The 26,587-nt window shown below is 37.7% G+C and overlaps 2 protein-coding genes, 1 long non-coding RNA gene and 1 pseudogene across 9 annotated transcripts; 2 read left to right on the top strand and 2 right to left on the bottom strand.

Moving 5' to 3' along the window:
* Positions 1–1,481: 1,481 nt before the first annotated feature.
* LOC143884699 (uncharacterized) lies at positions 1,482–3,289 on the bottom strand. The gene is made up of 2 exons (XR_013253040.1): positions 2,955–3,289; positions 1,482–2,185 (listed from the first exon to the last, which is right to left on the bottom strand). It is a non-coding gene; the product is annotated as an uncharacterized LOC143884699 (long non-coding RNA).
* A 6,020-nt stretch (positions 3,290–9,309) lies between these two features.
* On the top strand, positions 9,310–15,592 carry LOC143884697 (2-oxoglutarate (2OG) and Fe(II)-dependent oxygenase superfamily protein). 7 transcript variants are annotated; one of them, XM_077388426.1, is made up of 4 exons: positions 9,310–9,465; positions 11,586–12,675; positions 14,196–14,526; positions 15,053–15,592. In XM_077388426.1, exons 1-4 carry the CDS (start codon positions 9,442–9,444, stop codon positions 15,066–15,068), a joined length of 1,461 nt encoding a protein of 486 aa, XP_077244541.1. In that variant the 5' UTR covers positions 9,310–9,441; the 3' UTR covers positions 15,069–15,592. The 7 variants fall into 7 exon arrangements, with proteins under 7 accessions (XP_077244541.1, XP_077244540.1, XP_077244538.1 ...); XM_077388425.1 differs by having other exon boundaries at positions 15,044–15,592; XM_077388423.1 differs by having other exon boundaries at positions 14,196–14,551.
* Positions 15,054–19,827, bottom strand: CYTC6A (Cytochrome c). The gene is made up of 5 exons (XM_077388427.1): positions 19,638–19,827; positions 19,394–19,520; positions 15,610–15,707; positions 15,484–15,515; positions 15,054–15,354 (listed from the first exon to the last, which is right to left on the bottom strand). The coding sequence occupies exons 1-5, from the start codon at positions 19,692–19,694 to the stop codon at positions 15,255–15,257; spliced, it is 414 nt and encodes a 137-aa protein (XP_077244542.1). The 5' UTR covers positions 19,695–19,827; the 3' UTR covers positions 15,054–15,254.
* Positions 19,828–22,341: 2,514 nt separating this feature from the next.
* On the top strand, positions 22,342–24,793 carry LOC143883390 (pentatricopeptide repeat-containing protein At2g22070 pseudogene; annotated as a pseudogene).
* The last annotated feature ends 1,794 nt before the right edge of the window (positions 24,794–26,587 follow it).

Genomic DNA, 26,587 nt, shown 5'->3' with positions numbered 1-26,587 from the left:
ATTCATCAAATGTGTACTTAATTCAGATAATTTGGTTTTAATTTGCAAGGGAAAAGGTATTTAGATCCATTTTTTATAGCATTCCACCCTTATTGCTTGTCGTTTTCCTAGCAGTAACTGCACTTGCACCTTCTTTTTGTTGTCTTTTCTTGAAAACAAAGTCACTACTTTTACAAAAGAGCAGACAAAAGTGGGTGATAATATCATTTTCCAATTTGAAAATGAAATCATTATTGAATTATTTTATATATTTAAAAAAAAAATTAAAATGGGGCATAAAATTTGAGATTTTTTCCAATTATTACAAGAATTTTGTAACTGTGGATAATTTCAATTATTCAAATAAAACAAACATCTTGGTATCAATCCATGTGGGTTTAAAACACATGCCTTGATTTATCTAGGGAGCAAAGACGATGGATATGACATGCCTATGACTAACTTATTAGTTGTTGATGTTAACTCTATGATGTGATTATTATCTTTAATAATTGAACTCAGTAGTGGTTGGTTAGTATAATCCATCATTGATCTTCAATTAATACATCTGCTTGACTTCTTAAGATTAATGGTCTTATCTAATTGCTCACCCTCACCCTCACCCTCACCCTCACCCCAAGTTGAAAAAACTATAAATCCCTAATTTGTAAACTATGTAGTGATTAGTCAAAAATAATTATGATTTAGTCTAATAGTTAACTTTTTAAAAAGGATTTTTCCGATAAGGCCCTAAATGTTATGTTAACATATTATATACTTTCTTTTACCAAAATACCCTTCACCTAACTCTAATAACAATTTTCGCACAATGTTTTTTTCATTCTTTTGTATCCATGTGAAACTGAAGGGTATTTTTGTCAAACAAATTTAGTTTAGTACGTAAGAATTTCTGAAATTTTTACAAAAAGTAAAAAATAAAATAAGAAGATAAGAGAGGAAATATGTACTCCCACCCGCTTTTGTGGTTATTTCCACCCATTTTCTAATTTTGAGCTTCTCCAATAGAAGGCTGATGGTACAACTCATAATGAGAAAAACTACAAAGGAGAAAGAATACCAACATTGCTTAGTTTAGACATTTTGCAGCATTCTAATATTTGATCGTACGGCTGTCACAGACAGCAACCTACCAATCTATTAGCTACAATCATAATCGGACTGCTGTGAAGCTTCCACCCAAAAAAGGGAAATGATATTCAACTCCCTTGTATGGGAAATGACACTTCAATCTTTCTTTTGGACTAGTCCCCAGTCATTATCATGGTTTTAAATTTCGGCCGAAATCCAAAATTTCGGGTTGAGACCGAAACCGAAATTTGGCGAAATCCAAAATTTTGTGATTTCGGCTGAAATTTTGGTTTCAGTGGAGGGCCGAAATACATACCGAAACTGATTTTTAAAACCGTGGTCATTATAGGCTGCTATAATTTGCAAAAGAAAAAAAAAAAAAAAAAACTATCAATAGCCAGCAAATCAGGAAGTGTATGAGAGGAGTTCCATTATCAAGACAAGGGACTGCAGATATCATTTCTCACAAAAAAGTGCGATATATAAACTCTTTAATTAAGAATATAAGCCACAGCATTTTTATTGAAATTTGCCATCTTAAAATAGCATTTATTTCCTAAAGATCCCACCCATTAAATCACAATTTTGTATACACCCTAAGGGGCTGTTTGGATATGCAGATTTTAGAATCCAGGATTTCTTCAAAATTGTAGCTAAGAAACAAGAGACGAAGCGGACCGGCCGTCGTTTTTGACTTCTCGCCTTTCTTTCCATCGGCAAGAGAGAAGCGGATCCTCCCATATTTTCAGGTTTTAGAAATCTCAGGAGAGATTTTTAAAACCTGAATTTCTCACTTAAAATCCAAGAAAGAAATGCAGTCGAGATGGCATACAACAGCTTGATCATGAATCCTCTTTTACACTGTTTTCAAACTAAAAACCTGGATTCTAAAATCCACGTATCCAAACGGCCCCTAAGCTCTTACACCTTACACATTATAGATTGTAAATTTTGCAAGCTGAATTATTCCATAACTTATACCATTTATTCTCAAAATAAACAGAAAATTAAAGATAAGATTGAATACCTTTCCATGTGTGAGAACAAGGCATGAAGGAGTAGCAAGATGAAGCAAACCAGCTTTAGGGAGTTTTTGTTGGTGAGTGAGTGATTGAAGCTGCAAGATGATCTGATTGAGCCACACTTAAAAACACCATTTTCCTTGCTTAGTTGAGATTATTCTCTAATTTTTCCTATGCTTTAGAACCATAAAAATCTATAATTTAGAGGGCTTCTTCCTACAATATTGAGTGAGCTCTAAATCATAAACCCAAATGCACATTCCATCTGTTTTTGGATCCAAGAGCAAAACAAACATATCTCTCTCTCTCTCTCTCTCTCTCTCTCTCTCTCTCTCACACACACACACACACACACATCTGCTCTTGGGTCTAAAAGAAAAACAAACATTTATCCAATGTTAAAAAATGCGGATGCGGTGCGAAACGCAGCCAAAGATATTTCGAAGCCAAAGAAAATCCTAATCGACTCGGCACGCCTCGTACTCTGTTGGTGCGGCTGAGTACTCGGTTGATGGGGTCATAATTCGGGAGAGTTAAAGGAGTTTTTATTGACTTTGTACGGCAAAACACGAAACGCGGATGCATGAATGCGGCCATGTAAAAGGGGGCCGACTCGGGGGAGTCGACGCCGACTCGGGGAGTTTTAAAACTATGCATATATCTATATATTTACTTCTATCTGTTCTTGGGTCTAAGAGTAAAACAAACATATCTCTCTAGATCTCTATAGTCTATTCTAATCTATCTTTTCTTGGGTCTAAGAGAAAACATACATATATCTATCTATGTAATTTGTCTATCTATCTATTTGGTGAAAATATGGGATAAGAAGAGGGTGTAGAGAAAAGGGATGTGTCTGTTTACCAGATCATGCTGGCAGCTTCAATCTCTCAAACCAACAAAGAGAAGAATTGGAGTAAGAGAATTTCGCCTCTTTCTAAATCCCTATATAGGGAAGGGTGTATAGTACCAGAAGCATCACTTCTTGCATTAATTAGCAAGGTGAGAGTGTCTGAAACACGATCCATGCATGTTGTTGAGAGAGATACCCCGTGACCCTCTCTCCCCCTATATAAATACAACACCCTCTTCTCCCACCATGTCTTACATAGTGTTTTTAATGGTGGGTTTTGGTCCCATCTCACAGCTATTGATAATGACACTCCTCTGTCTCAAAGATTTTAATTTTTTTTCATTATAGTCTTCTTCGGTGGAATCAGTTGAGAGCATGCTTAATTTTGTCTTTAGCTTTGGGTGGTTCCCATGTCTTTGGTATCATGGTTGACAAACAATGACATATAGACCATCCAAAAGGGGAGGACCACATATTTTTATAGTTGGTTATAGCATAGTCACATGCTTTCCTTTGTAATTTATCCCAACTAGTTGAATAAAGTTCTCGAAATTAGGGTTTCGATTTCTCAAAATTTTTGGCTCTCTCTCTCTCTCTCTCTCTCCTGTTTTATAAAATATATTTGTGACGTTTGGAAAACAAATATGTTATACTACTTTGACCAGTTCATAGTTACAGGCAGCTGATATGCTTGTTTTTATTTTGGCAGCCCTCTGTATTTGCTGCCATATTTTCCTTTGGCTGTTATAATTCCCAACAAGCTACTCTATTATTTAAAATAAACAAAAATAAAATTTAGAGTGCTGATGTGGAAACCAAGAGTGTAACCTAACAAATTCCTACATGTGGCATTGCGTGGGAGGCGTAGTTTTGCCATTTTAAAGGAGAACAAAGCCAAAAATTAACTCAAAGATTGCTAATGTGTTAAGAGGCTATTTGTTCTGTTCCCAAATTCAGTTCGCATATCATTATTTAAATAAATATATTTAATTTTTTCAAACAACTCAATTGTACTTTCCCTTCGGCCTCCATGTCTTTCTACATATATAAAATGGGCGTAAAACCAATTTTGCGCCCATTTTTTCTTAAAACAGGGAGTCTTAGAAAAATGTAAATGATAAAAAGAATAATGAGGCTTGCCCAGACTATCAAGTTAGGGAACAAGAACGCTCCCAGTTGAATATGAACAATTCCTGACATTTTCCATTAATCAGCTTTTTTCGACGTAGGGCGATTCCTAGTTTGATAGCTTCTTTCGACGTAAAAATGGACGTAAATTTTGTTTTATGTTGCGTCCACTTTTACGTCGAAAGAAAGGAGCCTATATGAAAGAGGGCTCTTTAAAAACTCCTCAAGTCAATCATTGACTTGCCTAAGTCGACTCAGTTTTATCTTGGCCGAGTTCCTCTCCCGGTCTGAGTTTTGCCTGTTCCTACCAAGTTAATTACAGCCTCTTTGTCTCACCCAGGTTAATAAAAAGTTGACCACACCAGCCATTTACTCACCTGCATATCACCTTCTTTTTCGCTCTGAGTTCTTGACTGAGTCCAAGTTTTTAAACATTGAGAAAGAGACTTGCATGGCAGCTCCCAATTCTTGCAACTGATAATTACGATGAAAGAAGATATTTTATGAAAGAGATACTTAGGATTATTGTTCTGAGAAATTGAAGCCTTATGGACCTCATATTTTGTGGAAGAGATAATTAGGATTAAAAAAAGATAACTAAAATTTTCCCCACATTTATCTTTGTTGGATTATAGGTGGTTCGGATTCATTTGTGTTGATTTCATTATCTTTAATGAACTTATTTGTGTTGACTAGAAAAATAAATATTTATCTGTCACAAAAAAATTAAGGAAATGATTTCAGCGCTGCCATATTTTGATAATTAAAGGGGTGCTTCAAGAATATTTCGGTTCTCAAAAAGATCTTACCGGACTTTAGATACTAAACGACAAGATGTGTCGCGCATCTTTATCAAACCGTGGTAGCGCTGAAATCATTTACCAAAAAATTATTGGCAAATTTTTATATTGCTAGAAATTGATTTATCATTTATACATTGGTGATTTGTAGTAATATCAGTAATTATCAAAATGCTAATAAATATTTAAAAGGGCGATGATTATTTGCCCCCCCCCCCCCCCTCGCCCAAGGATAATTCGCCCCCCTTTTAATGTAATTTGACATCAAAAAGCATTAAAGTCTGCCTACGATTCATGTTAAAAAGGAGGGGCCTATTAAAAATTATACTCGATTATGTAAACATAAAATTATAAATGCCTTCATATTGTAATATATAGATTATATGATAGATAAGATGATAAAATGGCCTTTTTATCAGATTAGGCTCATTATGCCATACTAGTGGAACACCCATGCGATGCACGGGGGGCTACCAAAAAAGAATGCTTTATAACTACTTACAAAATAGAAAAGAAAAAGATATATTCATAAGGAAGATATAATTGTAAATATAATTCACAGCATGGGATCCCGTTTTATAAGGGTTTTCCATTATTAGGAGTCTTTTTTGTCTAGGAAATTGCGGTAGAAGAGATATTTGATTAGGACGTAATTTCCAATTTTAAATAGTTTTAGCCATTTCGATTTCTCTCCCAATATTTTCGACAAAAAAACAGGGAATAGAAAGGGTGCCCCGTGGCCCACCCACATCGTCCAGGATTTTGTTTTACATATATATTATATGATATCGAAATGCCGTGGTTATATTTACAAGACTTTTTTTTATATAGATTATATGATAGCGGACGTTAGAGTGGTGCTACAGGGCATCATGCATACAGCCAAAGGAGACTTGATCGGTTAGCTTATTGTGGAAGGGGACTCCCTTAAAGTTGAATGGGAGAAGCCCATATCCTTAAAGATTTGTGGACTTTATTGAGGAGATCAAAGACGGATTGAAGGTTTCCAAGTTTCTTGTTAAGTTAGGAGGTCGGCAGATAGCGAAGCGAACCAGCTTGCTCAAGAAGGGGTAGACTGAGCAATGTTAAAGTTGTTTGATTTTCTCTCTCCGTAGCCTTTTTGGTTGTTGGTTGATTGTGTGCTTGTTTCTGGTCTAATGTCGAAAATGATTTGATAAAATCACCACCGTTAACAAAAGGTTAAACGATAAATAAGACAATCAAATGACTCTTTTTATCGAAATAGATTCATTTCACTATAACGCAGTGGCGTATAGCAACTATTTCGGAGGGGCCAAGATAAATTTTATTCATAAAAGCTGTAAAACTCGTTTACAAGGAAGTTTATTTATAGACTTTTGTATAGAATTCCAAAATTAACTAAAACAATGATAAAAACGTCTTCTACTACTGAAACTCAACTCCTAAAATTTTTCTAAAACAAATATCTAAAACATCTCCCAATTTATCTAAATCTACTTTTCCTAAAATTTCTCTCCTATCAAAACAAACTACTAAAAACAACTCCAAAAATTATTTCACTCTTACGTTTCTACTAACACTAAAATTCCTAATTAGCTAAAACAATGGCTATTTTAAGCCAATAGGAAAACTGCCGTTGATCTAGATGCCGTCAAAAACCACCCAATCTGAAGGCCTCGAGCGATCTGATTAAAGGTTGACGATCTTGACCATTGATCTTCGTCATCGTGCGAGATACACCTCACTATTCCTGTTTCATGGCTACCGGGCGATCACAGATTTTTGGTTCTTGTATGGAAGGTAGAAAGGGAAGGGAGGAGATGCAGAAATCTCAGAGTGGAGCTAAAATTTCAAGGAAAACACTTTCAAAACGGGATTCCATGTGGAAAATAAAAGCGGGAGTGAAATGACCGATTTGGCGCTTTCCAAGATTTTTTTTTATTGTTTTATGGGGATTTGAACTCTCTTGTCTTTTATGTGGGCGTGTCACCAATGGTGGATCCCCTTCTGTGAGACCCTAGAAAACCTGAACCACCCTAGGGATCTTTGAAAATCTAGAAAACCCTACTAATTATCAAATTGAACTATTTGTTTGAAAATTGATTGTAGGGAGATAAAATGCAACTATGACAAACTTTAATGATTGAAACTATTTATATATAATTATTGCTATGCATATAGTAACACGTCTAAAGTAGAGAAACTAACTGAAAAAAACTATTTGGGGTTTCGAGCACCCAAACTAAAAAGAATAACAAAAACTAGAACTTTAACTTGAAACTAAATAATTTTTTTTTGGGAAGTGATATTTACGCCTCTTTTGATCACCAGGGACACCAGCATCACTGTATCAATGGCAAAAAGGGGGCTAATAGGAGGCTAATGTACTTTATGTCAGAAAAATCAGTGGCTTTGATTGCAAAGTACACCGGCAAATGGGTGTCCCTGGTGATAAAAGGGGCGTATATATCATTTCTCTCTTCTTTTTTTACCTCTAATGGTGCTGATATGAGGTTGGATCCTCAGTTCTATAACTCTAGATAAGTTTGGAGATCGACTAATGCACTTATTTTTTCAAAGTCGGAGCTTAGACTTCAAAGGGCTGTGAGAAATGTAGTGGAGTGATCCTTTGGATCTTGGGGTGACTTGATATTGTTTTCCCACTCAGAGAAAAAGATGCCCGGCCCAAATGGGAAGAGAGAGTGTTGAGCATGAGAGAAGGATGGAATTAAAATCTTGGCCCAACAGGCTATGGTTTTGTTATGTAACCTCTTAAGTGGATCAAAACCGTTGAAGTATAAATGGTTAAATAACACAAACTCTAACAGTCTAACAGCTTAAACTTTCGGAGTAATTGGTTGTTTCACAATAACATTTCTTTGTGCCATCGTATCATAGATAAGAAAGAAGATGGGAGGTCACTAGGGTATATTCTTCATCGTCATTTTTGCATCCAAAAAGAGACCGAGTTGGTTCCTCTTACAACAGTCCTATCCTCAAGAAAACCCTGTTTGATTATGCATAGAAAGCGACAATACCTGAGTTTGATTTACCCTAAATCTGGTTAATTCTAAAGAGGAGATTGATAGTAGTCCAATGACTGCTCATTTGTCTTTCCCATACTAACTCAGGTGCTAGCATGATCTCAACGTTAGAGAAAAATGAAAATGTCTCCTTATTCAAATCCTCAATCATGCTATTCTTTCTGTCCCATGCACTTCCCACCTCGCACCTCGTAACATACTGTTCTTACAGAGAGAAATGTGTTTTGACATCTTCTTAACCCAAAATATAGACGTGGAGAGGAAACGTTCCCTTTTGAAGGCACTCCCAATAACAGATTTACTAGAGACTGCGTGTAGCCTTACCTTACCTCATAAAAAAAAGGATTTTGAAGTCATTGGGGGGCGCTATATGTGCCTCCGCCCCTGATTGTACCTCTTAACAATCTACTATTTAGAAAGTGCAAAATGAAGAGGAGAGTGTCACTATCATTTTACTAAATAAAATACCAGAGACTTTGTACTCCCAGTAGCAAATCATCCTAAAAGATTTTGTACAGTAGTTCCCTCCGAGTTATCACCAGACAAATTATGGTGGCATTATCAATTATTAAACAAAGGGGGTGGCGAAGAGTTAGGATTATCCCATGGAGAAATTGTTTTGGGCATGGATATCTTTTGCTTGGTTAAGATCGCCCAATAATGTGGGCCCCACTAGTTTTTTTTTCGCTACTTTAAAAAAACTCAAATTTTCCCTTCCAACAAGAGTTCATGGAACATCAGAAATTATATGATGTGTGGCCTTACAAACCTGTAATTTTTCAAACAGTAAGGTACTGCCCACACCATAGGATGATCCAAGCCGTCCATTTGTGTGGCCACAACATAAATAGGTTGTGACCCATAAATCAGTCCCTCTATAGATCGGAGGGTTAGGATCATCCCATGGAAATGCTTTTTAGGGCACAACCTATTTACATTGTGGCCCATCAAATAGACGGTTTGGATCATCCTAAAAATACGGGTTTGTATGGCCACACATCATATAATTTCTCAACAAAACAAGTGTAATGTTATCAGCACTACTGTATTTTGATGGTCGCACTCCTCACTTTATTAAAATTATAGTATGGCCCGCACCATAGGATGATCCAAACCGTCCATTAGATGGGCCACAACCTAAATCAGTTGAGCCTCAAAAATTATTTCCATAGAGGGTTAGGATCAACCTACGGAAATAATTTTTGGGTCACAACCTATTTAGGGCTGTGTCCCCATCTAACGGACGGTTTGGATCTTCCTATGGTGCGGGCCACACCGTACTTTTAACAAAGTGGAGTAGTGTAAATACAGTAGTGCTGATAACATTTCCCCATAACAATACGATTAATCACAAAGAAGTAAAGCAACGGTCAGGATCAACCCACTTGTAGAGGCGAGACTTTGATGCGGTAAAACCTCGAAACTGTCAGATTTCACTCTACAGACCCGAACTTTTTTAAGTATTTTTCTTCTTCTCTGCAACTCGTATTTGGTTTTCGAGTCTTCTCTTCCTCCCATGTCGAAGGAGAAAGCAAGAGAGTGCCATGAATACATGGCGCAGAGCTGAGGTATGATGCTGATCCACATTTCTTTCTTTCTCGCCTTTTTTTTCTCGCTCGATTCTGTGTTTTTTGGCTCATTTTGATATAATTTTGCCCTAGATCTGGTCGATTCTTCAATATCGTATTTATTTGCCCTAGAAGATCCATAGGTTTACTGTTTCAGTACATTTAGATTCTATTCGTTATTTTCTTCTTATTGTTTGCTTCGTTGTGCCCTAGATCTGGTTTTCTATGATGCTGATCTGCTTTCTCTTTGATTCTGTACTTATTGTTATTCAATTCCATGTATTTTTTTGTAATTTTCTGATCTGTATTTCATTTAATTACTATTTTTTGGCTCTAATTTGGCCTTTTCTGATCATTTTCTCTAATTTCCCTTGTATTTGTTTTTTATACTTGGATGGAGTGATTTTTGTTGTTGTCTGTTGAAATTTCTCTGGAGAGAGCTCAGGTCGATTGAATGTAATTTTTTGTTTCATTTCTCTGTTTGATTAGGGTTTCTTGCTTTTGTGTTAGGGTTTGGATATTTAAGCTGTGATCTTGTGGCGAGCACAGTGGATTCGCCAAGCGAGGTCTCTGTCTGTCTCTACCGACAATTTTTTTCTGTTATGCATTTGCTTTCGAAATTTTGCCCATTTCTGCCACCCTTATGAATAACTTTATTTCTTCTGGCAGTTGGAATAATTAGGTTCTTACATGCTCTTTGTAAGCTTTTATGTGGCATTTTTTGCTTCATAAATTTATTGTACGATTCTACGTCCAGTTAATCTTGTCTTATCTCTCGCCAGACACCAATTCATATAGAATTCAGGTTTGGTCAATCAGTGTTCTAAAACCTATTGGTGTCCTTATCTGTGGGTTGTGGAAAGAAAGAGATGATGTAATTTTATGAGGATAAGGGCTGAGGAATCTGCAGCTAGGGTTGTGGCATCTAGAATATCAGGCTCTTATGAAAATACTATTGGACTTTCTGTTTGGGGATGCTATCTTATGCAAATGTAAGGTGATTGCTTGGAGTTTCATTTCAAAGGATATATTATAGTTAGATGATTCTCTCCTCCCAATTTGGTGAAGTTAAACTTTGTTGGAAGTTCCAAAGGTAACATTGGACCTGCGGCATTAGGTGGTGTGACTAGAGAATAGGATGATGCCACTGTTAAAATTTTCTGCGCACCTATTGGGATTGTAGATCCTAATGAATCCTAATCAGAAGTTGATGCGCTTTTTGTGGGGATGTAGGTGTTTAAGGAGGGTCATATTGTTTATCTTTAGGTTGAAGCCTTGAGGTGACAAAGCTAACACTTTTCTTGGGCCTCAACAAAAAAAAAGAACCTTTGTCCGTGGAGGCTTGTGAATTATTCTCAAGTGAAGGATGTGAGTAGAAATCTATCTTTAAGTTTAATATACTGTAGAGTGCAAACATGTCAGATATTCTGGCTATGAAGACATAGGTAAGAAAGTCTTTAACTTGAGAATTTCATCCCTGATGTGGTGCTGTTGGTTGGTTCATTCATCTCCTTCCCTGTTCATTTCTTGCATTTTTAATGTGGTTTTTTCTCTCATTCAATAAGAAAATCTATGGCTGTCTTAAACCAATACTTTTACTTTAGCATATGCATTTTCGGAATGTATGTACGAGGAATTTACTCTGAACCATATCTGTGGTTGTCTAAAAGGATGGATGCTACAGACCTGTTTGCTGCAGTCCTCAATGATCTTGCACCATCAAATGATAGCCTGTGAGACTTGAAACAAAAAGAAAGGTGTTTATCTTTCTTGAAGTGACTGGCTGTGGCACAAATGTGAAGATGCTCATAATCATGTATCTTTTAGTTGGGTATCACCCAAACCGTTGTTTGTTTGTCTCCATTCATGTTAGATGATGCCTCTCAATTTCAGGGATGAAATTGGCTTGCTCCATGTAGTTGCATGTCAACTGGAAACTATTATGTTGCTTCTTGTTTCTTTTATGCACATTAAGCTGTCAAACCAACTTAAATTTACTTGAAAATCAGATATCCCTAATGTCTGTACTTAATCGGGTTTATTTCTTTGAACATAGTGATGCCACCCAGTTTCTTTATTTGAAGCTAATATGACTTAACTTCAAAAAAAAAATTGTGCAGCTAAAACAATGTCCACTGTCTGAGTTCTGGCCACCTTCAATGGGTGCCATGGCAGGTACTGGCCTGCCATCTCTGGGTCGTGTGAGGCTCACTGATCTGATAGCATCTGAAGGACTTGCTTCTGATTCTTACAAGATATCAATATCAACTCTATCACAATCACTTGCTCAGTATTCCGCTGCAATAATTCAACTGCCACCAAGTGATGGTGCTCTTTTAAGATCCGGGCTTGAATCCGCTCGTCTCTTCTTCCATCAAAGAGCATATCCAGCTGCCGAGATGGTTCACACCAATGACTCCCGTGAATGGTGCAGGACCTCTGGTTACTATGCAGATCCTCAGCTATGGCAAGAAACATATGATTACAGACCTGGCCTGACTCCAGCAGAGCCAAACAACACAATGGAATTCCCTCCCGCAGGTTTGCCCGATACATTTGCTCTTCTTGGAAGGGCTTCTAGAGACATCTTGGATGCCATCAGCTTCTCCTTGAATTTACGCAGCTTTGCATTTACTGAAATACTCGATAACATCCCTCTGAGAAGTCCCGAAATATCATCTTCAGTGCTCTCAGTTTGCTGTCATTCGAGACCATCTTTTCAAGGAGCACAACACCATGGCTTGACAACACAGGAGGATGGCCAGTTGGTTATGTATCCTGAACACGAGCATCAAGTTGATAAAAGCTTAATAACTCTGGTTAAGTCAGATAAGGCAGGTCTACACATAAGAGACTGCCATGGGAGATGGATACTTGTGGATGGGGACCTTGGACCTCAAGAAGCCATTGTTTACCCGGGTCTTGCTCTCTACCAGAAAACTGCGGGATATGTAATGCCAGCACTTCATCGAACAGAAGCCGGTAATATGCCGGGTAACATGTATGGTCGATGTTCGTTTGCTTTCAAGCTCATGCCTAGATCCATGGCAAGCCTTAGCTGTTCAGAGATGAGAGCCGCTGGGCATGGGGTCGAAGCTCAGTTCCAGCTACCCATACCAGTCGATGACTTCATGCAGAGGTCGCACCCCACCGACCAGCTCTTCACCCGTCACAGTTTCCCAAGTTATGCCTTCCCAGCAGCCCAAGATGGTATGTCAGCACCCAAACATCCATATCTTTAAACTTCTAAAAGAAAGGCAGCCTAATATTTTGTTCTAACCTTGTTCTATTCGAGGAACGGCCTTTGGTTCCCTAACTTCTAAAACATGCACAGAATATCCCCTGTGAATTATGTATGCTAATGGATGCCATTAATGTTTTGAAGAACTCTTAATCGACATTTTAGCTGAGGCTTCTTGTGGTCTATGGACGACTTGAAATATTGTCTTCTAAATGTATGTCAGGTCAAACAAGCATGTCTGGTGAATTCTTCAACAACATTGCAACTTCTCTCTTCCCCGTTATTCTAATTTTTGTCTTTGTTCCTATTGCTATACATTCTTCCTCAGCTCTTAACTATAATAATCATGGTGTTTGCTCCCACCATCAATGAGTTCTGGTAATAAAGTCTATCGAGATGATGCTGTGACAGAACCCTTATTTTCTTCATTGATTACATTTTATTTGCATCTACCGTCTACATCCCTTGTATCATCTATTCCCACAAATCTGATTTCAATGTGGGTAAACATTCTGTGTACTTGCCTGTGTACAATGATCAATGCCTAATTTATGACTGCAGATTCTCAGTCATGGACAAGTATCATTATAACACCAAGTTCCTCCTAAATAAATAAAAAATTGGGCCAGTGGCAGCATCTTCGAGAAGATCTGATTAATTTGACTCTTGCAGTTGATGATGCAAAGACAGAATTGTCAATGCAGGAAAGTGAAAGTTTAGAAGCCTTGGCTAAACTGGTGGTTAGGACTTGGGAGCACTCAAAATTATGGTTTGTAATAGCTGTTATCAATTTGTGGGGATATGTTGGGCATTTTCTTAATCATGATTGTAAAAGCATGGATAGACAAGGATTTGGTTCTACCAACAAATCATCGTTTGATATTGTTCTCATCATGTTACTACTAATCAATTGGAGGACCTACTGATACGTATCATTCTTCTGTTAGATGACAAACTTGTCCCTGAGAAGTTAAAAATAATTTGTCTTTTGACTGTCACGGACAACTGTCTCAATTGCCGCAAAATTTTCCATCAATTTTTGGTTTCAGATCCTACCTGACTGTTAACTTGAGTTTGTCTGGTCTGCTTTTTTGGTTGCCACTTCTGTTCCTTCTTTATAGAAACATAAAATATGCTCCCAAAAGGTAATAACCATGTAATTTACTTGTGCAATTATGTATATGTCAAAAATATGAGTGATGAACATGACCCTGGAAGTTAATATCAGTTAACTTCAGTGGCATGCTTTTAGTTGGGCATGTTTTAAGTAATTTGTGTGTCCTGTTAATACATTTTCATTGTCATTTCAAAAAGCAAAAAGGGGGGAAAAAAGATACGCAAATGGTGTGGTTTCTTTGTCACAATGAAGTGATATATTATTTTGTATTTCTACCAGTCTGCATCAATTGAAGTAAGTTATCAATAACTTGTTCTAATCTTTATTGACACACAATCTTAACAGGTTTTTGATCTATAAATGCTGGTACAGGATCATTGAAACCTTTGTTGAAGAGGAGAAAGAACAACGCAAGATGCAAACCTCTGCCACCTTCCAAGAGGCTGCGGCTCGAGGCGCAGAGAGTCCTCAAGGAACGGGTTCAGGATATTGCAGACAAGAAAGGAATCAAGCTGAGATTTTGTAATCTCAAGGATTGTGAAGGTCATATACAGGCATTGGACAGCCCTTGTGGCAGCACACGGATGCAGATTGGATGGCCACCAGGGGTGCCTTTTGTTCATCCCCATGACCTTCCCAACAAAGCAAAGCTCGGTTTTCTCGAGGCATATGAACCTGGTTGGACAGCCTCTCAAGATATGGAGTTAAGTCTAATCGAACCCGGACAGGCCAGTCAACACTCAGTTAACTGTAACTTCTCCCATTCAAAATTCTCTAACCAAATCCATTATTGCGCACGCGCGCACACACACACACACAATGTAATCTGTAGAGTTTGCGCTATGTGAAAATAGGCTATTGATATTGGCACTACTATGGTTTATTAATTGCAGAAACTCACCATATCATTTCTGTTTTAATTGGCTTCTGAGAGCTTTTTGAGAACTGTAATAATGCATAAATAATAAAAGACAAGATGAGTTAGTGCAATTATTAAAACATGGCAGTGACAATATTAGTACTCTAAAAATAATACTCGTTTTCTGTCTTCGCCATCATTTAGTTTTAGGATTGACCATAGTAAGACCCAATTATCTCTGCTGCATCTTATTTTTCTTTGTAGTCTGATGTTTCTCTGTAGCTCCTGATGCACATTCTACTAACATTGCACACTACTATATATTTGTTCGGGGAATTAACATAGGTGACAATCTCTTTAGTTTTTGCAGGAGTCAATCTCCGTAACTTTCGACATTTGGCCACCCTCTATCAGCCTGTGACTTGACGAACTTTGCCAAAAGCTCAATCTCCTCATCTCGCAATCGGGCCCCAAATGTACATTGGCCCCTTGGTGTGCAGTTCTCGCCAAACCCCTGCAGAGGCCAACCAAAATTACCAACTCATACGTCTACATTCGTGTGCAATATTACATCAAACTGTAAATAGGAAAACTGGAAGAACACTTGCCGGCATTCTTCCCTTCCCATAATATGTGATCCCATAAATTCCCTCTTCGGTGGCAACTCTGTTCCTGCACACAACCCATGAGCCCAATCATTACAGAGGTTCGCCTGCAGGTATTTGTTTATTTATTTTCACGGTTGCTGTTATTGTTATGAAATGGTGCATGAAAGAGGGTGAAGGTTGTGGGATTGGTTACTTTTGTAAATCTTCCATAAAGAGTGTGGCACCCTGAAAAAAATGAAGGGGCATTAAGATTGGAAAAACAGAGAGAAGTTCAGTTAATAAAAAAAAGGTTTTTCTGTTTAGAGGCGTGGAGACTCACTGGCTGAATTATGTTTCCTCCTCCAACATGGCAACCAATGCAGGCTCTATGGAACAATGTTGCTTCTCTTTGAGCATCTGTAAGTTGTGCAACTGAGACTGCCCCAAGAAAAAAAATGGAATGAAATAAGGAGAGAAAATTGCAAGGTTTGTAAGATGTAAATGCTGGAAAGAAAAGGAAAATTTGTTATAAAAATTGGCAGAATCAGCTACATGGAATTGTGTTGGCATAGCTAACAATTTTTGTGTGGAAGTACTTGTAGAAGCTACCCTAACTTCTCTTCCGTTAATTGCTACCTAAGTGTGAGAAATGCAAGCAGAGGAGCAGTAAAATAAGCAAAGTGAGTGGGCACAAAAGTTCAAATAGAAACAACCATTGAGCTGTACATATTACAGTCTCATTCCAATACTTTTGTACTAAAATGAAGAGTGAAGAAGAATGCTTAGGGTCACGCAATAATGAGCCACCTGTATGTGTTCAAGTGTTTTAAACCTTTAAAAAGAGATCATAATATCTCAATATACAATTTCACTTGTGGGTGTTCCCCCTTGTAGTATTTATCGAGCTAGAGTTTGAACTCAAATATTTCTCTTTGATGAAAGCTAATCTACCTTATGAATTATAATGTTGATTGAACGACCCATCTCTTATTAAGATAAAATGATTTTTGAGTTGTAGTGTTAACCCAGTGGCTTGTTTATGATAAAGAGTTTCATGGTTATATGTTTATTATAAGTTGGTGAAGGTTATAGTGTTAACCCGATGGCTTGGTAGTAAAAACTACATCAAAGAAAGCCAACAAAACTAGAAATGGCCCTTAAGTTCAATTCTTTCAAAAATAATAATAAGTAGAGTGATGAGAAAGGATGGTCTATATATGATAAGTGAGGTTGTTGGGCTAAAAGCCAAACCATCATACCAAGAATCCTGCCAAGAAAAAAATCAAGGAGTTTCAACCAAGGAGGGTAACCACAAAAACTTCAATAGCATAATTTTAGAACTCAATGACACAAGACCCGGACATTTTCAGGATGCCCCTAATAATTAACGAGTGGCAAGTGTTTTTCCTTGTGTAGATCCTAAGAATTTCGCCGGTATCTTTCCTCAACAAGTCAAGATGGCATTTGAATTTAGTAAAGCTTATTCTTACCAAGAATAGAACATTTGTTGAGAAAAATTATGACTCGTGGAAAAGAGATAAATTCAAAACCTTAATTGATGACTTCTCTGTGGCACGCTACTTATTTCTCCTAAAATCGAAGGATGGAGCTTTTGATAAATTTAAAAAACCGCAAGGCTGAAGTTGAAAACTTCCATGAGAAGAAGAACAAGATATTGATGTTTGATCATGGTGAACACATGTTAAATAAAATTCCTTTTATTCTGCACTGAGAATGCTATTGTTAGAGAACTAAGTGCTCATTATACCAGTCAATAGAGCGGCATTAATGAGAGAAAGAATTGAACACTCGTTGAGAATCTTGAGATGGTTAACTACATGCTCACAAGTTAAAGGTTAAAAAAAAAAATCCTTATCTACATAAAATCCAAATGAATCTAAGTTGACTGTCTGAATTTCAATTTTGTGTAAGGTCCTATTTCTTAGAAATCTAAGAAAGTGGTATTCATGAATCATTCCACCATGGAATGTCTACTTATAGCATTTGTATTTGCTGAGAAAGCAAAAGAGTAGCTAAGGCATAGATGGATGTCATAATGGGAATTCTAGGAAACTATATATGAAGAAGGCTGATGTTAGAGATTGAGGGCGAGGCTTGGCGCAACGGTAAGGTTGCTCCATTGTGATCTGGTGGTCACGGATTCAAGTTATGGAAACAGCCTCTCTACAAAGCAGGGGTAAGGCTGGGTACATCTAGCCCTCCCTAGATCCCGCAATGGTAGGAGCCTCATGCACTGGGCTGCCCTTTTTAAATGTTAGAGATCTAATTTATGGTGGAAGGATATCTATCCTTTTCTTTATTTTATTTTATTTATTTTGCCTCCGCTGTTTGGAAATGAGGAACCTCCGATTTTTCGGACTGCATCAGGGTGATATTCATATAACAATGAATCTATAGATGTTCAAATCGTACTAAATACATGAACACTACTAATAGACTCACCTATCCCGATGAAGAAGTTAGGTGAGGTTAGGCTCATCTCTAGATCACTCTCAATGAAAATACGGGGCTAGCACTTGGCCATAATAGTGTCAAGTTTTGTACATTACTCGTTATTGAGATGTTAAAATGTATTTTTGATTTTCAAAGAAGGTTAATAGTTCGCGACATTCCTACTATCATCCTTCATAAACTTCAAATTGTTCACACTAATTCCTTGTTTGGATTTCTGGAAAAGTTGGGAAAGGAAAAATATTTATAAAAGCTCCTACTTCTCTTATACATTAAAAAATATATAACTTAAACCAACCCTCTTCAATTTTTATTTAGAGGAACCTTTAATTTATGATGATATCTCACTAAATTAGCCATAATCATATAATTTCTGTAAATTGTGGAAAGAAGTGAAATTTTGCTGAGAAAAAAATTTTACATCAGAAATGTGAAACAGGGCCTAAGTGAAACTTTAAGTCTAGAAGATACTTTCTTTTATGCACAAATAGTTGAATCTCTAAGGTTCAAGTTTGAAATTGTGGGGTGTTTTGAATTCCAAAAAAGTAGGGGATTGTTAAAAAAAATTAATTTTTTAAAAAAGTACTTACAAAAATACCTAATTTGTTATTGAATGGGAACTTTTGCTATTTGATACTAGTGATAGACCCATTTTTTTTAAAAGAACAGTGGTTACCTGAGTTCCAATAAGAAAAGGGCAGTGATAAATCGACCTCCAAATATCTTAAAACGATCTTCTATGCGTCTTTCTCTCTCCCCTAATGCTCTGTTTGGTTGCTTGTAAATGGGTGGGAGATCTAGAGAAGAAGAAGTCGAAGGGGAAAGTCAAAGCAAATCAGTCAACGGGAGATTGGAAGCAAATCTAACAGACGTCGTTTGGTTGCATTAGGAGATGTGAAGGAGGTTGTTGGTAAAAGGCAAAAGAATTTGCCCGAGAATTTCTCCCATTTTTTCTTCATTTTGGAGAAATGTATTGAGGGAGTGTAGAGGGTTCCGCGTCAGCAAACAAGGGCCCGACAACCCAAGTGGTCAAACTCCCCATTTTTGCTAAATTCCAAACTAAACAGCTTTAAGCAAATCAGTAGAATTATATTCTTCGGTATTTTTCTCAAAAAAAGGTAACCAAACAGAGCATAAGAGAGAAAGACACATAGGGGTCGATTTATCACTCCCCTAAAAATAGGGAAATGTTATCAGCACTAGTGATGAGGGCACTCCTCACTTTATTAAAAGTACGGTATGGCCCGCACCATAGGATGATCCAAACCGTCCATATGGGCCACAGCCTAAATAGGTTGTGCCCTAAAATTTATTTCCATCGGTTGATCCTAACCCTCTGATCTATAGAGTGTTAGGATCATCCCTCTAACATTCAGATCAGAGGGTTAGGATCAACCGATGGAAATAATTTTTAGGGCACAACCTATTTAGGCTGTGGCCCATCTAATGTACGGTTTGGATCATCCCATGGTGCAGGCCATACCGTACTTTTAATAAAGTGAAGAGTGCCCTCATCAAAATACAGTAGGGCTGATAACATTTCCCAAAAAAAAAAAAAAAAAATACAAGACAATGGGAGGTGAAAGTAATTTACAAGAAAAATAGGGGCATTTTGATAATCAGAGAAAGGAAAGATAAGCAGGTGGTTCTACCTGGAGTGATGCAGAGAGGAGATAAGGTGAGGAGTGCAGCCATTAGAGGAGGCGCCAAGCACTTGAGGATTTTGGGTCTTTTGTGTTCATAGAAACATTGGTTTTCTTCCTTCCCACATCCTTCTCCCTTCAAAACATAAAATAATTACAGTGGGAATGTACACCTCTCTCTCTCTCTCTCTCTCTCTCTCTCTCTCTCTCTCTCTCGATGTGTATTGATAAAATAAGGACAAAGTTACAGTACCTTTGTTAAGAGGGAATGGGGATTTTTGCAAGCAGAAATCACAGAAAGGGCCAGCATTTCTTCAGTTCTACAAAAGCGCCAAGAATGTGAACCAGAATTTCTTTTTCTTTTGGTAGGGGGTCCGGTGAAATCGTGATAGGACAGATGTTCTTTTAGAAATGAAATTAATTTTGAGATATGTAATTTGAAGATTTTATATGATGTGTAGCCTTATAAACCCGTATTTTTTTTTTCAAAAAGTAACCATCCATTTGTTGGGCTACAAGGCAATTAGGCCGTGCCCCAAAAATCACTTCGATAGGATGATCCTAACACTCCGATGACAACATAAATATGTTGTGCCCCAAATATCATTTCCATAGGATGATCCTAACCCTCCAATCTATAAAATTCCTGTCTATATCTGCCGGTTAGGATCACCCTAGGGAAATGATTTTTGGGGCACGACATATTTACGTTAGTGGCTCAATAAATGGACGGTTTGGATCATCTTGTGATGTGGACCGTACCATACTGATGAAAACCATGGGTTTATTCGCAAACACATATAAATAGTTTTGCCTTATGCTAAAAAGAAGTGCGTCCTTGCAAAAAACAGGTACAAGTGTGCCCCAATAGGACCATATGGCAAAATTGCATTTATCATTGTTGTAGTGTTGTATTTTTATGTGCCATTATCAATGATTTTTTGGTGAGGTAGTGTTGTAAAAGTATGGATTGATGTAATCAAAGTATGAATAGAGATGGAGGCAGATGCATCATTTTGCTGAAGATATAATCCTTGTGTGAAGATTGCACTCGCTGACTGTTGAAGGAGACGTCGTTAAAGAATAAATGAGCTCGAGTCTTGCCATAACCATTTGGTCATCTCCTTAGAATCCTAGTTTTGCCTTATGCTAAAGGGAAGGGCATCCTTGCAGGGACGGAGCCAGGAATTTGCTCCGGAGGGGGGGGGGCAGAGAATGGTTGCACCACAATTTACACCTCATATTTTGATGTGGTGGGTCCACTATTTTACACTGCATTTTTTGATGGGTGGGGCCCACTATTTTACACCCATGCATAGCATGGCCCAAAGATGTTATTGATTTAACCAAGATTCTATATGTTGTGCGTGTGAACTTCAATATTTTTCAAAAAAATACTATGGGCCGACTTCATAGGATGTTCCATGCTGTTCATTTTTTGGGCCATATAGTAAATAAGCAAATTATCTTCATAGGATAATCGGAAGGGTCTGAACAGATTCATCTTCGAAGCATTTTTCCTTTCCAATATTTTTCTATTGGAGCTTCCCTCAAATCTAATCCTCCACGAAAAGTAAGAAATTCTGCGTATTTTGACCCATTATTATTTTAGCTTGTCATACTATGTTAAAGGACGCATTATCCAACGGGGTGGGGTGGGGTGTGAAAAAAAACTCATCAACCCCGGCGGAAAAACAGGATTTATAAATTTGACGAACGATAGATGCATGGGATTCCACCTAGGGTGCAAAATGGGTCTGGCTCAACCCGAACCCACGTGTTCAACCCATTTTTTGCTTGGGTTAGGTTCCTCAGGTTGGGAAAAGCTAACACGATTTAATTTCAGGCTGAGTTAGGGTTGAGGCCTTGCCAACCCGACCTTCGAATATGACCTCTGTCTTGTAATTTAATCTTTGGGTTATTATACTTTTCTATTTGACCCAAAGCCAACCCGGTTATTTTCCTTTTCAGTTCGGTTTCAATTATTATTCTTTTGGAAATTCGGTTATTCGGTTTCAGTTATCTCAAAAAAAAATTCAGTTAATCGAATAACCGAAATTATGATAAAAACCATTATTTTTCAAAAAAAGTGCTATATAGGCACTCCGTGGGATGATCAAAACCGTCCATTTGATTTATCACAACTTAATTAGGTTGTGCTCAAAAAATCATTTTGATAAGATGATCCTACCCCTCCAATCCAATCTGAGATTTTGCTTGTTCCCTCTTTTTCTCCCACTATTCGGTTATAACCGAATAACCGAATTTTTAATCGGTTCGGTTATCGAAATTTGATAACCGAAATTATTTCGGTTATCAAATTTCGATCTATTTGGTTCGGTTATAACTGAACGAACACCCCTAATCTAGAGGTGGGTTGGGTTAGGGTTGACCATCCTCAGCCTTAGGCTCGGGTTGGGTTGGGTTAGGGAATGCTATCTTTGGTTGGGTTAGGGTTGGCCTCACGCCGATCCAACCCGACCTGAGTTGCACCCCTAGAAAAATGGGATTTATAAAATTTATAGAAACCACAAAATTCTGTCTTGGAATGTTTTTCTAGCAAATCTAAACACCCCTCCTCATAATTCAGGGATTAAACTCTCTCTCTCTCTCCTAATTTCATATCCATTAAGCAAGAACATACATGTGGAAAGAGTCCTCCTGTAACTCCCCTGCTAAGAATACTGGCACACATCTGTAGTAATTAATGCCCACGATAGCAAAAAAATCAATCCTTGGACACAACTTAGTTGATGATTTATGCTACTCCTGTTTAGTTGATGATTTATGCTATAGGCCAACAAAGTTTAGTCATAAGAGCAGTCATTCCTCATTTTGTATATAATAACTAAAATCACTTTCAATCTGTTAAAACAGTTCATTCTAAAGTCTAAACTTCTAAAAGGGATTTGCTAGGGAATTTCTCTGGAAGGCATTTCGTGCCATACAGGCTCACTCCTTAGCAGATTTTGTCTTATTCATTTAATTCATCTGAGTTTGCTGTTCTCTAATGCGAAAGTCTGCCGCGAAATGCCTTTTCTCATAGTTCCCGAGCAATTTTCTTCTCTATATTGTCATTAAATCAGTTGGCCTTTTAATTAATAGCTACTTGATAAGATTAAAATTACTTTACCAGCTTACCATGTAATTTTTCAGGAAGTCTGTGAACAGCTGATTTTTCACCTCACATTTTATTTCCTATCCACACCGTTCACTTCATTTTTTCTGGGAAAATTCAAACCCCAACGGCTATATTTCAAATACTCCCATTTTTGCAGACAAACCCATGTCCTTATTTCTCCCCAAACCATCCAACCTATCTCTCTACATTTCCATCCTGCAAGAATGCCTACACACCATCTCTCTCCAAACAGGACAGATGCTCCACACCCACTTCCTAAAATCTGGATTCCTCTCCCATGTCTTTCTCTCCAATTCTATAATCCGTATGTACAGCAAATTCAGCCTTCTTTACTGCGCTCGAAAGCTGTTTGACGAAATGCCTACAAAGGATTCATTCACTTGGAACATCATGATTTCTGGATACACAAAGTCTAAGAACATCGACGAGGCACGAGTTTTATTCAATGGGTTTGAACAACGGGACGAAATCACTTGGAACACCATGATCAAGGGGTATGTTCAAGGAGGGAACGAATTCGAAGCCCTCAATTTGTTTACTTCTATGCTTCGAAAAGGACAGGGTCCAACTGATTTTTCAATATCCAGTGTCATCAGTGCGTGCGCCGGTTTGTCGTGGTTGAAGACTGGGAAGCAATTGCATTGTCTGATTTATCGGTTTGGATTAGAATTGAATGTTTTCGCTTGCACTTCTTTGGTTGACCTGTACTGTAAGTGCAGGGAACTCGAGTATGCTCGGCGTGTTTTTGATAGGATGGTAGAGAGGAACGTAGTTTCGTGGAATGCAATTCTGACTGGTTATTCTCAAAATTCACTAGGGGAGGATTGTTTAAGAATGTTTATTGAGCTTCTAGAGTTGGGGTTTAAACCTGATCAAGTTACATTTTCCGTGGTTCTTAGCTCAATTGCGGCTTTAGCGAATTTGCCACAGGGGAAACAACTTCATGGGTTTATTACTAAGACCCAATTTGTGTTTGATGTGTTTGTCGAGACAGCACTCATAGATGTTTATGCAAAATGTGGGAATGTAGATGATGCTCGGCTAGTTTTTAGTACAATGGCAGAGCGGAATACTGTTTCGTGGAGTTCTATGGTTATTGCATATGCACAAAATGGGTATGGAAGAGAGGCTATCTGTCTGCTCGAGGAGATGTCGGTCTCGGGAATTAAACCTGATGCAATTACCTTTGTTGGTGTTCTTATGGCTTGTAGTCATTCAGGGCTTATAGATGAAGGTTTTAGATATTTCAAATTAATGCAGAGAGTATATGGAATTGAACCAGATAAGACCCATTATGCATCACTGGTTGATCTCCTTGGGCGTGCCGGTTATTTGACTGAGGCAGAGGAATTCATAAACAGATTGCCACTAAAACCAGACGCTGCAATTTGGGGTGCATTGCTTGGAGCTTGCAGGGTTCATCGGAATTTAGAGTTGGGAAAAGTAGCCGCTTCGAAGGTATTTGAGTTAGAACCGCAGAATGCTTCAGCCCACATGTTGCTATGTCACATTTACACTGAATGTGGTGATTGGGATGCAGCAGCAAAGTTGAGGACAAAGATGAAGAACTTGGGACTCAAGAAAGATCCAGGATGTAGTTGGATCGAGGTAGAAAACATTGTTCATACTTTTGTAGCAGATGATGATTCGCATCCACTAAGGGATGAAATTAATCTTGCTTTGAAGAAACTGATTGAACAAATTGAAGATACAAGTTATGCATATTCGCTCAACTATCCTTACAATTTTGGTAGAGAGGAAGGGAGACAATCATGTCATAGTGAGAAGTTAGCAATTGCCTTTGGAATAATCAGCACCCCTATAGAGAGCGCAATCAGGATCATGAAAAACCTTCGGGTATGTACGGATTGTCATAATACAATAAAGTCTATTTCTCTGATCTCAGGCCGCGAGATCATTGTAAGAGATGTGTGTAGGTTCCATCATTTCAAAAATGGGAAGTGTTCTTGTGGAGATTACTGGTAAGAGAAGAGCGTATATTACTTTGTTTACATTCTATGCAGATTTAATCACAGATCTAGCAGGCAGTCACAAAGTCTAGAAAGAGAATTATTTTTCTCTTTTCAATTTACTAATGCTTCCACTGGATGGGCATCCCAAAGAGTTTCATGACAGCACTGCACTAGAGAACTAGACATCTACCATACAACATCAGAATCTGAACTGCGAGGATGACTTGGGACTTTCAAAGTGCTGTAAAATTAGATATATTATTTGATGTAAAGGAGGGAGAGAGAGAGAGAGGCACGCGCGCGCGGGTGGGGGGGGGGGGGGGTATGTTTCATTCATTTAGAAAATCAATGGTGTATATACAATAATTGATGAAATTACTGAGATACTCCTAGATGGTATTTTATTGATGAAATTATTGAGATACTCCCAGATGGTATTTTATTACATTTTCAGCATACTCCCTGTTCAAAAAAAAAAAAAAAAACATTTTCAGCATACTAATCAAGTTATGATGTCGGTCCGAACTGGGTCCTTTCGTGAATACATCAGCAAGCTGATTTTGACTAAATATATGCAAAGGAAGCACTGCGTCATTCTCACTCTTCTCTCATATGAAGTGATAATCAATCTCAATGTGTTTGGTTCTAGCGTGGAACACAGGATTATGAGACATCTTAATTGCACTCTGATTGTTGCACAAAATAAGTTATATGCTGGTCTTCAAATGAAGTTTTATAGGAGATGTCCATGTTAGTTTAGTTGCAAATTTGCAATTGATATCACGGTTGTATGTTCGAATTTTGCAAGTAATGCCATGTTAGTTCAGTTGAAATTAATGCCATGTTAGTTCAGTTGCAATTGATCTCGTATCCTCGTTTGTTTTGGATTTTGAGAACCCATTGCAAGTCTACAACTGATTATTGGACACAGATTTACATACAGGGTCTAAGAGAAAAGTGAAAACGTGTTACATATACATTAAATATGAATGTTACTACTAGAATAAAGCATGACTAGAGGCATATCTTCTAGGCCAAAGCATCGAAAGCACAAGATTGTGAAGGACATGTTGCGGTCGAGCGAAGTCCTCATCACTTATTTGTCCAATTCTTCTTCTTTACAATTTAGCATTTGATAGAGATTACTCCAGGCATGTTATACTTGCAGAAAATATCATCACTTCACAAGCATTATTGATCTATGAATCCATACAAATGATGATAAAGCCAAAAGATAGGCCTTTTGAAAAAATATTTCTAATAGAGCACTGCTAGCAAAACGGGAATCCGTTTTGTTAAACCAGATTCTAACTCTAGTGTTACACGTGCATCAAATGTGATTGTTTTTTTAAGAAGAATAAGAGAATAAAAAAATAATGAATGGGATTTCCTTGGAAAATAAAGAGGAAAGGCTGATGATTTTGTCATTTCGACATTGTTTTTTATTTTTTTTATTTTGTGGCGATTCGAGCTCACTTCTTTGTCTTCTTGCACATGTGTCAGTGTGTCACAACATAGGGCTTCATCTTTATTTTCCAAATGAAATCCAGTTTTCCTGGCAGTCCTCAAAGATAAACATAGTAGAGTGTTATACACACATTAATCATGAAGAGGCTGAAATGTTCAAAGATATTTTGTCAACAAAGTATTAAGGTTAGAAAAAAATCTGAAAAAAATTTGGTCATTTTAGGATTTTCAATAACTAAACTAATTAATTTCTAATTTTTTTTGTCCATTTTATGATTTTTGACGACTAATTGGACTTATTGGATACTATACAACTTGAGAAAAAACCCTATTTGTTCCTTGAAAAATGCTAAAATAGGGATGATTGCAGTCATTCCTAAAAGAGACCTGCCTCGTTTACGTGATCAATCTATTGGTCAAGCATATGTGGTGGGTAGTCTTGATTTCACATACAAGTAGACCAGGCAAAATGGGACCCGTACCCGGGGGGACACCTGGCCCGCAGGGGTACGGGTACCAATTTCATTACCCGTGGAAAAAAATACCCGCACCCGACCCATACCCGTGAACCGCGGGTGGGTCTGGGTCGGGCGTTGGTGCTTGCGGGTTACCCGCCATTCG

Source organism: Tasmannia lanceolata, unplaced genomic scaffold (genome assembly GCF_043159265.1).
Source record: "Tasmannia lanceolata isolate RefF3 unplaced genomic scaffold, GAP_Taslan_0.1 ptg000008l, whole genome shotgun sequence".
Taxonomy (NCBI): Eukaryota; Viridiplantae; Streptophyta; class Magnoliopsida; order Canellales; family Winteraceae; genus Tasmannia; species Tasmannia lanceolata.
Note: the sequence above shows the minus strand (reverse complement) of the source record. Positions and strands in the feature narration are given on the sequence as shown.

What these genes read in the sequence shown, in the direction of transcription:
- LOC143884697 (XM_077388419.1), top strand. Translation starts at nt 9,442, where the DNA reads ATGAATACATGGCGCAGAGCTGAG. An exon ending in ATACATGGCGCAGAGCTGAG is followed by an intron (nt 9,466 to 11,585) that starts GTATGATGCTGA and finishes AAAATTGTGCAG; the next exon opens with CTAAAACAATGTCCACTGTC. An exon ending in CTTCCCAGCAGCCCAAGATG is followed by an intron (nt 12,676 to 14,195) that starts GTATGTCAGCAC and finishes ATGCTGGTACAG; the next exon opens with GATCATTGAAACCTTTGTTG.
- CYTC6A (XM_077388427.1), bottom strand. Translation starts at nt 19,694, where the DNA reads ATGCTGGCCCTTTCTGTGATTTCTGCTTGCAAAAATCCCCATTCCCTC. An exon ending in CCCATTCCCTCTTAACAAAG is followed by an intron (nt 19,521 to 19,637) that starts GTACTGTAACTT and finishes TATGTTTTGAAG; the next exon opens with GGAGAAGGATGTGGGAAGGA. An exon ending in TCCTCTCTGCATCACTCCAG is followed by an intron (nt 15,708 to 19,393) that starts GTAGAACCACCT and finishes TTCTTGGGGCAG; the next exon opens with TCTCAGTTGCACAACTTACA.